At 47.2% G+C, this 15,028-nt stretch overlaps 1 protein-coding gene across 1 annotated transcript in view; it reads right to left on the bottom strand.

The window, feature by feature from the left end:
- Nucleotides 1–15,028, bottom strand: part of LOC120043851 (homeobox protein cut-like 1) — a 231,499-nt gene that overhangs the window by 2,192 nt on the left and 214,279 nt on the right. Inside the window, exons 21-22 of the mRNA XM_038988452.1 lie at nt 6,667–6,966; nt 1,216–1,404 (exon numbers count right to left, since the gene is read on the bottom strand). Coding sequence (XP_038844380.1) covers nt 1,216–1,404; nt 6,667–6,966 — 489 coding nt within the window. The remainder of the gene's footprint in view (nt 1–1,215; nt 1,405–6,666; nt 6,967–15,028) is intronic.

Below are 15,028 nucleotides of genomic sequence, written 5' to 3'. Positions count from 1 at the left end.
GGGGGGTTAGGCAGGGAAAAGAACATCCAGGCCGTAGCGTTAGCAGGCTAATGAGGAGTCTCCCTGCAGTTATCCTCCGTGCTTTGCTACGGTAACGCTACCCAACACACTTCGCCAGACTGGGCTTTGACTCATAACCAGCCTAGCGTCAGCCCCAGCCCCAGCCCCAACGGAGGACCAATATATGCCACTTTTACCCCGGGAGAAGTGTTAATGGCCTAATCACTCCAAGAATGTTCACTTTGCTTATGGAGAGAGGGGGGGGAGGAGGAGTGGAGAGCGGGAAGGGGAGAAAAGAGGGCTCTGATGAGTGCATTGGATTTTGAATAAGCAGGCCCTGGAGAGACTGGGCCCGTCATGTCTGATGAGAGCGTTGACGTCTCGTGCCCAGATTGATCTCGACAGCGCTGAGAAACACATATCCCCCACCCCTCCGACACACACACACACACACACACACACACACACACACACACACACACACACACACACACACACACACACACACACACACACACACACACACACACACACACACACACACACACACACACACACACACACACACACACACACACACACACACACACGTCTCCACCCCCTTTTCTTTTTAAACAGGAGCACTGGGCATGTGCTGTTTGACTCGGCAGCCCGGGGACACATCTGGGCTATTAGAGGAGGAAAAAGAGCAATCAGAAATTCCCCCCCCCCCATGCTCTTCTTCCTCTCTGTCCCTCCCCCTTGTTCGCTAGCTCGTCCTCTCACTCCATCTCGTTCTCTCTTGCCATCTTGTTTTACTTTATTCTCTCTACTTCAAGCCCCAGAGTGTTTAGGACGGTTGCCTGGCGGCCTTGAGGGATGGTACACTCCCAGGGAGGGGTGCAGGGACAGATGTTGGTGGGTAAAAACATGGCCTATGGAGGTAGCTAGCTTGTAGCTACATCAGTGTTCTCTCTATCCTAGTCTCTGTCTTGAAAGCAAGGACATAGGACATGAAGGACAGACTCATGCCTAACTCTAAATCCCATCCAAGGACAACGTGGCACAAATTCTGCCTTTCAGAGTGCCAGGCGGGGAAAATGCCATTGGCTTTAACCATTTTAGATTCAGATGTGTAAAAGGATAAGGGGCTAGGTTACAGAGGTGAGGTAGAGAGGGAGGTAAAAAGAAACAGAGAGATGGAGGACAGAGGGATGGAAAGGAAAAAAGGAGTACCTTTCTTCTCCATGCGTTTCATGTCCATGAGTTTCTCCACGTTGCGCGGGTCCTGGAGCCAGAGCTGCATGCGGACGAAGGGCTCGCGTCCCTTCAGGCTGAGCTTGTGCCAGGGCTTGGGCCTCGCCAGCAGGTCAGACACCGAGCCCTGAGTCAGACCCAGGATGGTTTCCCCAAACAGACGCTGACCTGGGGGGGGGGGGGGGGGATCAGAAAGAGAAAGAGAGGAGGGGGTTAGATTCACAACTCAGAGAAGGACAGAGAGGACCCTCACTAGAAGGCAACTAGAATCAGTAGACCACGTCGCCTGAAGTATGGATAGAGCAATATTTGTAAGAAGAGCGTACAACTCTTAAACAGTGCCTGATATCATTTATAAAAGGATAATTAGGGCATGACCCAGTTAACAACAAGCATTCATTTGTCCAGTTGTTTTTCATTTTATTGATTTTTTAAAAACTTTTACACCTTTTCGATATCCAAATGGAAGTTACAGTCTTGTCCCATCGCTGCAACTTGAGAGGGGAGGTGAAGGTCGAGAGCCATGCGTCCTGCAAAACACGACACTGCCAAGCCGCACTGCTTCTTGACACACTGCGAGTTTAACCCAGAAGCACCAATGTGTCGGAGGAAACACCGTACAACTGGCGACCGAAGTCAGCTTGCAGGTGTCCGACCCGCCCCGCCACAAGGAGTCGCGAGAGTGCGATGGGACAAGGACAGCCCTCCCCTAACCCGAACGACGCTGTGCCAATTGTGCGCTGCCTCATGGGTCTCCCAGTCACAGCCGGCTGTGACACAGGCTGGGATCGAAACCGGGTCTGTAGTGACACCTCAAGCCCTGCGATGCAGTGCCTTAGATCGCTGCGCCACTCGGGAGGCCCATGTGTTTTCTGAGGGTTAGGAGAATATTCCACTATATCCCACCAAACACAAAATGTTCATTTATGTGTCCAAAGAAACATTTATTACACATCACGTCTTGTTACCTTTGCAGAGCCAAACAAGGCCCTGAGAACCACTGATCCATTCACAGCTCTTTGTCTGTTGGCAATGTTAGGGATACTCACACACACAGTGCTTTTGACATAGTGTTTTCAACTTCCATATGTGACATACATGATTACATTGTGCATGTTCATTTATACAGTAATTATTATTCAACATGTCCTCACAACCTCTAGGTTCACACTCCGATCTTCCTGCTATGCCACCCTGTCCTGTATAATGCCACCCTGTCCTGTATAATGCCACCCTGTCCTGCATAATGCCACCCTGTCCTGCATAATGCCACCCTGTCCTGTATAATGCCACCCTGTCCTGTATAATGCCACCCTGTCCTGTATAATGCCACCCTGTCCTGTATAATGCCACCCTGTCCTGTATAATGCCACCCTGTCCTGTATAATGCCACCATATCATGTATAAGTTCATCTGACTCTTCTCATCATTGATTTAGCCCATTTCAACAACTGAAGGGCTTTCTGTATAGTTGTTTAAAGGTTGGTGGGGTATATTAACCTGTTTTAATGACTCTCATGAATCACTATGATCAATAAATTATTTCCTTGAGTGTACTTTTAACAGAACTGAGATTTATTTTTAAAAAGCATTTACACTATTGCTTACACCTATCAAGTTGTTAGGGGTTACTTCTGGACAGAGCCTAAATATACTGGCCCATCCTTTGTTGGCACAGTGGTTAGGGGTTCGATACCTACTAGGGGAGTCACCCTACTCTCACATTCTTAGCAATATATTTTAATGTCATATTGTATTCTGAGAACATTGCAACCACTTTCCATACTGAACAAAAATATAAACGCAGTCACTTTAAATAAATTCATTAGGCCCTAATCTATGGATTTCACATGACTGGGCAAGGGTGAAGCCATGGGTGGGTCTTGGAGGGCACAGACCCACCCACTGGGGAGCCAGGCCCACCAAATCAGAATTTGTTTTTCCCCACTAAAGGGCTGTATGTGTTGTGTGACAAAACTGCACATTTTAAAGTGGCCTTTTATTGTCCCCAGCACATTGTGCACCTGTGTAAAGATCATGCTGTTTAATCAGATTCTTGATATGCCACATCTGTCAGGTGGATGGATTATCTTGGCAAAGGAGAAATGCTCACTAACAGGGATGTAAACAACATTTCTGGGATTTTTAATTTCAGCTCATGAAACATGGGACCAACACTTTACATGTTGAGTTTATATTTTTGTTCAGTGTATATAAGTTCTGTTGACTTTAAGGGAATGTTCTAACTCTATCACCAAAACACGTTAAAAAGGTTATCTTAAGGTTTTTGCTAACATAGTTAGAATGCTCCCCTAACTAACAGAAAACTGGACACTCAAATATTAGGGTAACAATACGGGTAACATTACGGGTAACATTACAAAACTGTTATCTGGAAAGCTATTGTCAACATTCAACTCACCTTTTTTTCATTTTGCTTGCTATTGGAATAAACTTGAATTCCACGCACGAACACACATCAACATTACATGTCCTTTAAGTTTCCAAGGTACAGGGCAGGGCGGCATTGAAAACTTGCCATCAGAAGTTGGCAGCGTTTAGTCTGCTGCAACTGTGGCTGACTTCAATCAGAGAAGAGACAGTTTAAATAGTCTTTGACTTGCGTTTGAGTGCCTGAGTTGTTTTAAAGGCATTAAAAAAAGGTCTGGATTCACATAAATAAATAAATAACAACAACCGAGGCCTCTCTCTCGGTTCGCAGCATAAACATTCACCACAGCAGAACCTCAGGTTCTTGAAAGGCTTCAAAGCTGGCGAGCTCTCACACAGAGCGCTGCGGAGCTACATTTCCCCACACTATGTCCCAGGGGACCCCTCAAACATGCCTTTGGCAGCGAGGAGGGAGGGTGGTGTTGCTCTTCACAGTGCTTCTCACAGTGTTTCATGCCGGGGAGCTGAGCGTTGGGGCAGCTGAACAAACGCAGGCAGGCAGCGTGGCGGTGAGAGAGAGAGGCAGAGATGTGAAGTGCTACTGAAAGGCGCTGGGATTTGGGGAGCAGTTCCTCTAAAGGGAAGTGGATGAGTAGACAGCATGAGGCTGGGAGACAGAACAGGTGACGCCAGTCCCGCTGAGAGAATCTCTTGGGGTGTGTGTGTGCGTGTGTTGCACGGAGATGGAAGGGCTGCTTCACCATTTCCTTCTCTCACTGACTACGACAGGGCTTTGTTTTGCGCCGAACACACACATTCTCTCTTATAGTACACACACACACACACACACAGAAACATTACACACAGACACACACACCTCAAGCCCTGTTCTTATTGCAATTGGATGCAGTGATGCACACAGCAGCCCTGTGGAGCTCAGCCTGTGTATGAAAGTAAAGTCAAGTACAAGGGATGAACTTGTTCATCTATTCTTAATGAACCATTAAGGTCTAAATCAAATCACACAATTCCGACGCCATAAATCAAAGGACCTAAGAAAATACATTATTGACCACCAGCTAATATAATGTGCCACTAAAAAAAGATTAGATTTGGGTACAAGCAGCAGGCGCAAACATGTTCATCGAGAGGCATCCTTTGTGCCCAAAAATCACAATGATTGGCCACATTTGCACGCACCACTTCGAGTCCTATTAAAAAAATCTGATTTGGCTGTGTGCATCATCTATGTCGGTGTGAATCTCAAAACATGTGAATTACAAAGCTAAGAAATCATGCTCCTAAATCACCCAATAGAGTGCCACACCAAAATGGATACCTACATTGTTGATTGCCTTACCGATATCAAGGAGTGAACTATATAAGGTAGAAGAGTGACTAGGCTATACACATTACTATTTGTATTACCTTTAAATATTCAGGTGAGGAAGTGAAAACATTGCATTTTACAACAACCCAGCCAAGAGGGTGCAGTGCTACAGTAGTTGACAGACATGGGAGTTTGGCTGAAGGGAGCTGCTAAATGACACCATCCATCACTGGCCCTGGCCGCCTCACTGCCCTGACAGGGGAGAGGAGGAGGAGGTGAGCTGTGGCTAGGTCTACGGAACAGATGGAGGGAGCTCTTCTCTGTGGGACTAATTGAGAGGTCTGGGAACGAGGTGGAGCGCAGCCCTATGACAACCAGGCTTTGTCCCAATATTAATCTGCCTAGTATCATCTGATAGTATCGACCATACTGTAACTCAATGTTCAACAGATAAGTGACCCAAGTTATCCAACTGGCTCAGAGGCTAACCAGGAAACACTTAGTCTTGAAGCACGACCACATCCCAATAGTGCTGCTACACAGGCTGTGATAGAAGCTAGCTCCAGATTTGGGTCCTCCCAGGACAGTGTGTAAACTGTGCTCTCTGTTCCTTTGCTGTGTGAGTTGATAGTTGGGCTGGTTAATTTTAGCTGAGGGAACTACTAACGAGCTAGCTGGCCAGCTTGTGGAACATGGCAACTGGTTTAATCCTGTCTGCCTTGGCAGCCCAGTGTGACGCTGGTGGGGTAAAGAGCATTTCCCCGTTCTGGAGCGGAGAAACTGTGTACAATGATGACACATGCACCGAACGCAGCACAACATTATTATTTTAATGTGTTGCAACTCTAATCTAAACAAATTATTATCAGTGGGAGGGGAGAAAAGCTTGTTAGGACTTTGTGCTTCTTTTTTTTTTTTCTTTTTTTTTTTTTATCCCCTTTTCTCCCCAATTTTCGTGGTATCCAATCGCTAGTAATTCCTATCTTGTCCCATCGCTACAACTCCCGTACGGGCTCGGGAGAGACGAAGGTCGAAAGCCACGCGTCCTCCGAAGCACAACCCAACCAAGCCGCACTGCTTCTTTAACACAGCGCGCCTCCAACCCGGAAGCCAGCCGCACCAATGTGTCGGAGGAAACACCGTACACCTGGCCCCCTTGGTTAGCGCGCACTGCGCCCGGCCCGCCACAGGAGTCGCTGGAGCGCGATGAGACAAGAATATCCCTACCGGCCAAACCCTCCCTAACCCGGACGACGCTAGCCCAATTGTGCGTCGCCCCACGGACCTCCCGGTCGCGGCCGGCTGCGACAGAGCCTGGGCGCGAACCCAGAGACTCTGGTGGCGCAGCTAGCACTGCGATGCAGTGCCCTAGACCACTGCGCCACCCGGGAGGCCCGACTTTGTGCTTCTTGGCGAGGAGTACACAGTAGCATTGGCACAATGTAACAATCGCTCCTCACCTCTCCACTGCGATAGCTCATGTGTGGTCACTGGTGAATGCTCTGGCACAAAATGGCTGCCGTGGCATCACCCAGGTGGGTGCTAGACACATTAGTAGCAGACAAGGTGAATAAGGCGAGTTGCGCAACTCGGGGGAGAAGGGGGGGAACTGAATGCTTTGTTGTGCTGATCAATTGGAAAAGAAGACTTGAAGAAGTGACTGTTGAAAGACAAGACCAGAGTGGTATGATAACGCCACTCCAACTCACCGAGGTTGTTGTCGGTCAGCACCTCCTTGACCTTCTTGGTGATGACATAGGTGTCCAGCTCTGGGGACATGGCCACCATCTCCTGGATGCTGAGACCTGAGTGGCCGGGGACGGGCAGTGGCGTTCCGGGCTGGGACTCAGAGGGCTCGCTGGGCTCCCTGGGGGGGACCTGGGATGATCCTCCTCCACATCCCCCTCCTCCTCCCCCCTGCTCCCCAAGGCTCTTCACGGACTCCTCGGCTGAGCTGAGGGGGGACTCCGGGGCCGGGCTGCAGCTGGCTGAGGTCTTTGGGGTGTTTTCTGTGGAGACATGAGAGAAAGAACCAACGGTCAGAGAGAGACAGGCAGTTAAAAACAGACAACTTAATTTTTTGGGGGACACTCAAAATTTGCACATTTCAATAGCAACACAACAAACACAACAATCCCAATTTATATTCAAAATGTAAACCCTTAGGAGGGGGGACTCTCAATCTGCAATTGATTGAATTGGGACCCAAGTTATTCTCTAATCACAAGCAACTCAGTATGATTAGGTTTTTACTGTATTTCCAACAACTACATTAGTGCCACTACAACATTAGTACTCATTCTGTCTATCAGCTAGTCTCTAGCTAACTCTATGGGCTACATGTACTCTGCTCCAATGCTCCGTCAAACAAGCAGTCATTCCAGCATGCACACACAGACAGAATGATTGGCGCTAACTTGTCGCTGTGATTCTGTCATCTCCACCAGCTCCCCCTCCCACTCCCCTCCCTCTACCCAATGGCTGTGTGATGGCCCATTGCACGGACAATCAACTCTCCCCATGAGACAGCAGTCTGTCAGATATGAACAGAGAGGGGGAGAGAGAGAGAGGAGGGAGCGAGAACGTGGAGCAGTTGAGTAGAAAATCACTGCATGTGCAATTTTCTTCCTCTGCGCCTCAGTAGGAACGTGCACGTTGAGTTGCATTGACGGGAAAGCGCCTGTCAGTAGATCAGATACGTGTGTACATGTTGGCTGTATGCGTTCTTAGTGAGATTTATGATTCTGCTCAAGCAGCGTGCTTTACAGTAAATCAACTTGAACACAAAACATCTGACGTGAATTAAAATGGACTTGTCTGTCACATTTCAGAGCTGATGATGTGAGCATGTCCAACACGCTCGTCTTGGCACTCCGAGGCCCGTGACTACAAAAAGGAAGGATGTTGTGTACCCTGACGTGTGTGTAGCTACAGTTGAAGTCGGAAGTTTACATACACCTTAGCCAAATACATTTCAACTCAGTTTTTCCCAATTCCTGACATTTAATCCTAGTAAAAAGTCCCTGTCTTAGGTCAGTTAGGATCAACACTTTATTTTAAGAATGTGAAATGTCAGAATAATAGTAGAGAGAATGATTTATTTCATATTTTATTTCTTTCACATTCCCAGTGGGTCAGAAGTTTACATACACTCAATTCGTATTTGGTAGCATTGCCTTTAAATTGATTAACTTGGGTCAAACGTTTCGGGTAGCCTTCCACAAGCTTCCCACAATAAGTTGGGTGAATTTTGGCCCATTCCTCCTGACAGAGCTGGTGTAGGTTTGTAGGCCTCCTTGCTCACACACGCTTTTTCAGTTCTGCCAACAGATTTTCTGTAGGATTGAGGTCAGGGCTTTGACATGGCTACTCCAATACCTTGACTTTGTTGAGGTATTGCCACAACTTTGGTAAGCCATTTTGCCACAACTTTGGAAGTATGCTTGGGGTCATAGTCCATTTGGAAGACTCATTTGCGACCAAGCTTTAACTTCCTGACTGATGTCTTGAGATGTTGCTTCAATATATCCACATCATTTTCCTTCCTCACAATGCCATCTATTTTGTGAAGTGCACCAGTACCTCCTGTAGCAAAGCACCCCCACAACATGATGCTGCCACCCCCGTGCTTCACGGTTGGGATGGTGTTCTTCGGTTTCAAGCCTCCCCCTTCTTCCTCCAAACATAACAATGGTCATTGTTGCCAAACAGTTCTATTTTTGTTTCATTAGACCAGAGGACATTTCTCCAAAAAATACGATCGTTGTCCCCATGTGCAGTTGCAAACCGTAGTCTGGCTTTTATATGGCGGTTTTGGAGCAGTGGCTTCTTCCTTGCTGAGCGGCCTTTCAGGTTATGTCAAGATAGGACTCGTTTTACTGTGGATATAGATACTTTTGTACCTGTTTCCTCCAGCATCTTCACAAGGTCCTTTGCTGCTGTTCTGGGATTGATTTGCACTTTTCGCACCAAAGTACGTTCATCTCTAGGAAACAGAACGAGTCTCCTTCCTGAGCGGTATGACGGCTGCGTGGTCCCATGGTGTTAATACTTGCGTACTATTGTTTGTACAGATGAACGTGGTACCTTCAGGCGTTTGGAAATTGCTCCCAAGGATGAACCAGACTTGTGGAGGTCTTCAATTTCTTTCTGAGGTCTTCGCTGATTTCTTTTGATTTTCCCAAGCAAAGAAGCACTGCGTTTGAAGGTAGGCCTTGAAATATATCCACAGGTACACCTCCAATTGACTCAAATTATGTCAATTAGCCTATCAGAAGCTTCTAAAGCCATAACATTTTTCCAAGCTGTTTAAAGGCACAGTCAACTTAGTGTATGTAAACTTCTGACCCACTGGAATTGTGATACAGTGAATTATAAGTGAAATAATCTATCTGTAAACAATTGTTGGAAAAATTGCTTGTGTCATGCACAAAGTAGATGTCCCAATCAACTTGCCAAAACTATAGTTTGTTAACAAGAAATTTGTGGAGTGGTTGAAAAACGAGTTTTAATGACTCCAACTTAAGTGTATGTAAACTTCCGACTTCAACTGTATATGTGTGTGTGTGTGTGCGATACTAGGACTTTCTCCTGTCCTGCTCTGTGGAGAGGGTAGCGCATAGAGCAGACAGACATAGTCCTACAGTGAGAGGGGTATCCTACACTACATTGTGCCTGGCTGCCAGCACAGCACAGGAGGGACAACTCATCAGTTATCCCCAGCCGATGCCAGGAGGGAGGCTTCAGTTGTTTGCTAAAATTATTTCTGAAGTCTAGGAAAACAATTACTTATTTTGATGAGTCAGAGGCTCCAATGAAGCTCCCGCTCTCTCTCTTCCTCCATTCTCCCTTCTTCCCTCTCTCTGCCCACCCTGTGTGGCAGGGTGTATGTGTGCATGTGTGGGGTATGTGTATGCTGTGTTTGTGTGGTGAGCACGCGTATGTGCGGGGTGAGCGTGAGGGTGTGTGTGCATGTGCATGTTATGCGTATTTGTGTGAGGGTATGTGCATGAGCTGTGTGTCTCTGTGTGTGCGCGGCTGGCTGCGGCCCTAAAGTGAGCAGCCGAGGGGAGCCGTCACTAGTGATTACCTCCCTGCCATGCTGGGGAAACAGCTGAGGGGGGAGTATGTGTGTGTGTGTCTGGGTGTGTGGAGGAGGGAAGCAGTCAGCTCGCATCTCCCGCCCGGCTTGCTAAGCCTACTGGTGACATTTTATCTGGAAGCGTGGCGCGAGGGGGACGAGAGGGGAACAGGGGAGGGAGGGAGGGACTAGGGATGGGTGGGGTTCTCCACATGACAGGTTGTCCTGTGACATGGTGCCAGTGACCCACAGCCCAGCCATGTCACTACCCCAGTAGCCCCCAGGGGGACATTGCACTGGGGGAAGGAGGGAGGGTGGGATGGAGGGTGGGATGGAGGGAGGGAGGGAGGGAGGGAGGGAGGGAGGGAGGGAGGGAGGGAGGGAGGGAGCAATGTTTTCTGCTTTCTCTCACAGGGCACTCTGTTTTGTCTTCACGCCAGAAGATGGATTGATAGTAGAGCGGATGAGGGAGAGAGAGAAAGAGAGAGATAGCTGCATCTGGACGTACAGCTGCTTGCTGCTTTTAACTCTGACACTAGTGACACTAAAAATACCTAAAACGGCTTTCGCTGGCTTTTAGATAAACACATTACTCCATGACTGGCCCTGTTCAACTGCAACCAAAGCCTTTTAGTTCCAAAGATACTGTACTGTGGCACCAATTTAAATACCAATGTATGCCTACACTAGATATATATACACACATTTGCATATGCAGCACTACATTTCGCCCCAAACTACATTTTTAGATCAAATATCTGTATGAGGTAACACTCAACTCCGATATACGGACAAAGCGTTTGGAAATAACATTGAACATGCAACACGGTAGTCATATGACCCTTGCTTAGTGTCCGGGATAAAGCTGGCACCGGTATAAACAGTGTGCCTTCATGTTTCCCTTCCCAGTAAATCTATCTGTGTTCCTGACAGAGTGAGGGCATGTTAGCACTGAGGGGAAAGGATGAGCAGAGACAGATGAGGGGGAAGGGAACACTTCACCTTACACACACACACACACTCAGAGGCACCTGGAGGGTGTGTACTCTGTATGTAGCTTCCACACACACCCCTGGGGAGGGCTACTTATAGCTGGGCAAACTGTGCTGTGTTCTAATGAAGGGCAGTGAGGACGTTATATGATTGGTGAAGAGCATACACTGACACACACAATGAGGTATAAACTAACACAATATGGCCTTGTGTTAGTTTTAAAAGCTTTTGATCACTTTTCACAGCTTTTAGAGGGTACTTTTACAGCGCTCCCACAGTGATTTTACAGGACATTCCATATGCGTTCCTGAGAATACATTTGGATGAAGTAAATAAACAATGGAGCTGTCTCTCCCTCTTTCTGTTCTTTCTCTCCCTCCATCTCTTTCTCTTCCATCCATCTGGGCTGTCCTATTTAACAGGGCTGTGTGGTCTCCCCTCTGCCAGAGCTCAGAGACAGATTGGGACAATGTCCTGTGAGAGATGCATTATGGGCTTCTAAAGCCTGGCCCATTACACTGCCTAGTCACATATTCCACCAAATGGGACTTTTTTTAACACACTTTGGGCCCCACTGCCGTGATTGCCTTAGAGTGTGTGTGTTTGTGTGTGAGAATGTGTGTGCGATTAAGTGTTTTGATTGTGTTTGTCTGTGGTTGTATCTATTGGGGAGAGTGTGTGTGTGACAGAATACGAATCAGTATATGGGTTTCTCCTCTTATTCCAGGAAATGCCTTCCCCTCCCCTGCCCTGTCTGCTTGCCCTGCTCCATATCTAACAAGTGTCCCATTAAACCCCATCCCAAGAACATCATGTACTTTGAAATTTTCTGGCCAGCCCTGGATTAAGCAGACAGGCAAGCTGACATTTACATTTCTATCTAATCTACGGGCCCATTTTAAAAGCCATTAATTTCTGATCTTCTCTCCCTCCCTCCCTCCCTCTCTCTCTCTCTCTCTTTCCCTTTCTCCCTCCCTGCGTTCCTGATCTCCCTCTCCGGTTCTAAAGTCATCTCTTTAATCTATATATTGTCGTGGCTAATTTGTGGTGAAAATGATGGAGAAATGGTACTTAATGTAGGACAGCCAGTAAATGTAATTCATCATGCCTCTGCCCCGGTGCCGACAGAGAGGGATGTGTGTGTATATATGTAAGAGGTGGGGGGTGATGTAGCCCTGCACAGCAGAGAGGCTGTGTGTGTGTGTGTGTGTGTGTGTGTTTATAAGTGGGTGTGCGTGCGTGCGTATGAATGTGTGTGTGTGCGTGTCTGCGAGGGGGAGGGGGTCTGTCTGGGAGGAGAGAGCGTAGAGGGGGGGGGGGTCTGTCTGGGAGGAGAGAGCGTAGAGGAGGGAGGGGGGGGCTCATAGTAATTATCATACATCAGTGTTCTGATGCTGTAATTGATTACAACAGCTGCGGGAGGCCCTCGGGAGAGAGAGCGCCAACCCCCCACAATGCCCTCCCTCCTCATCCTGATCCCCCCCCTCCCCCCTTGCCTCCCCCTCATCCCTGGCCTGTGTGTGTTTGTCATCGAGCCGCTTCCCCTCCTCTCATCTAGAAGGTGTGACAGCTCTGGAAACAGGGCATGGCGCTCCCTCACATTAGATGCTCATTAAGAGGCGTGGCTGACTATCCTCTGGTGCCACTTCATCACCACAAATGAGCTGGCGTCAGCTAAGCTAGCGCTGGCACGCTATAAGCAGATCAACCTTTACCAGATTCGGAGTGTATGAAGTGCGTACATGCTGGTGGTGCATATGTGGATGGAATGGAAATATTTATCCATGTTGTGTATCTATAGATGTATCAGTGTGATGTATGGTTCTACAGACACTGTGGATTGGTGGTGCAGTGTATGGTCTTTTTCTAAGATGGGTAAATTAAGTCCGGTTTAGCCAAAGTCCAAAAACCACTCACTGTCAGTCTTTATCGCGGCTATGATATGTGTTTACACAGGACGAGTGTAACACACACACACACACACACACACACACACACACACACACACACACACACACACACACACACACACACACACACACACACACACACACACACACACACACACACACACACACACACACACACACACACACACACACACCAGGCTGGCTAAGCTCATGTCGCGTCCGCTCGTCGTCATGTGGAGCGGGTCGCTGTGTGTTGCTCAGCAGAGAGCTGCCATGACGACTCCAGATCTACCCTGACACACTGGGCAGTGCAGCATTCTGGGATAGTAATCTCACTGTCTCGCTGGAAGACTCCCCGAGGTGACCGGCCAGACAAAACAGCAACGGTCGAGAAAAGAGCTCGCAAGTTCAAAAGAGGCTTGGATATAGAACGAAAAGAGTTCTCTTTCTTATCTTTACCAACACTTCAAACACTTTCTTCATTGCCTCCTAACCTAGTTTGAAAAGCCACAAAGTCTTTACATAAAAAAAGCTCATCATCTTCGTTAAAAACCCCAGTGCCATTTTAACTGATCTACCTCGGGTCAGCGATGCAAAAGAGGCCCCAAATTTGATTAGCCAGTAGCTTTATTCACATCAACCTGGGGACAATAACAACACCAACACGGTGGCTGGCAACAACAATGTCCTTGGGTCTTCCTGGATGTCTTTTAGCAGTCATCACTTCCCTAGCGCCCGCTCTTTAATTAGCTAGTCATAATTAGAATCCCTGTGGTCGCTAACTCCAGCTCCGACCAGTCGGGACTCACTAGCTCAGACGGGATGGCGGTGTTACCCATAAACCCCATCACCCTAGCACATACGTTATCACGCTTTGGCTAATGAGAAATTAGTGGAGGCCACAGGCCTTTGATTTCAATGGTGTTGCTAAGTCTTGCACTAGTCCTTTTAATGTTGTATCGAAATGAGACGGTTTATTGAATCTAGCTGAAATTATTTATTGCGTTTGATAAAGATGTATTTTAGGCTAGTTTTAAAGAGTCTGGGTAAGAGGCATCGGTTTCTTTCAGTTCTGAAAGCAGACTTGGATCAGCTCTTCCTGACCCAGTCCAAACCTTAACCAAACCTTAACCAATCAGATAACGGCTCCTGGGACAGTTTTTTTGCATAGAAATTGAGACTGGGAACAAGGAGAGTTTGAGAGTGAGTTAGAAAGGCAACAGAGAGAGCGTACTGTATGTGGTGTGTGTGCGTGTACAGTATGTATGCGAGTAGGTATGTGTGTGTGACGGTGGTGTCAGGAGGTGGACACAGACAGATGACTGTGGGGGAGACCTGACGGACAAGTTCACACACACCCCTGGCTGATGGATGAGTCCCTCTCTGTGCTTAAGCCCAATACTCCAGACAGAGAATAAAAGCTAGAAAATATTTTCATTTCAATACAAGGACAGCAGCCGGGGAGAATTTAATCGGTGGGCAAGGACAGAGGCTCTCCCTGCTCTCAGTGGCCATCAATCAGATCACACACTGGGACACACACACAGGCTACGAAGCGACTGTGAGTGAAGAGTAAAATAATCCTAACATTTCCACAGCCTAATTGTAGCCTAACCAATATCCTAATGGAGATTCAACGAAAAGAAAAATCTGACATTGACATCAAGGGTGGGTGGCATCTTTTGTATTCAAATTTATTGGAAAGGCTGCTAAACTATTTCCACCTGGCCCACAGCGTTGTGGCGTACTTACAGTACAATGCCCTTTCACTCCATGCTCCACCAGACGCTTCTTTCTATTGTTGTTATCTGTTCGGTAACATTCCACAAGTAAATGTAATAAATAAAACAAATAAATTAAATAGATTAGGTCTTGAAAATATGTGAAACCTTTTTTTGAGTTGTATTTTATCTGTGCCTAGTAGCCGGGGCTATATGACTGCGCCATCAACTTGTTTATTTAGCAGACATCACTTGCTGCCTATATTCAGTCAACACATATATTTTAAGAATATCATGGAATATATATTAACATTTTAATTTCACTTAGAATAAAAACCTTAGTGTAACAGTTTTAGTATGTAATATG

Source organism: Salvelinus namaycush, chromosome 3, assembly GCF_016432855.1.
Source record: "Salvelinus namaycush isolate Seneca chromosome 3, SaNama_1.0, whole genome shotgun sequence".
Lineage (NCBI taxonomy): Eukaryota > Metazoa > Chordata > Actinopteri > Salmoniformes > Salmonidae > Salvelinus > Salvelinus namaycush.
Note: the sequence above shows the minus strand (reverse complement) of the source record. Positions and strands in the feature narration are given on the sequence as shown.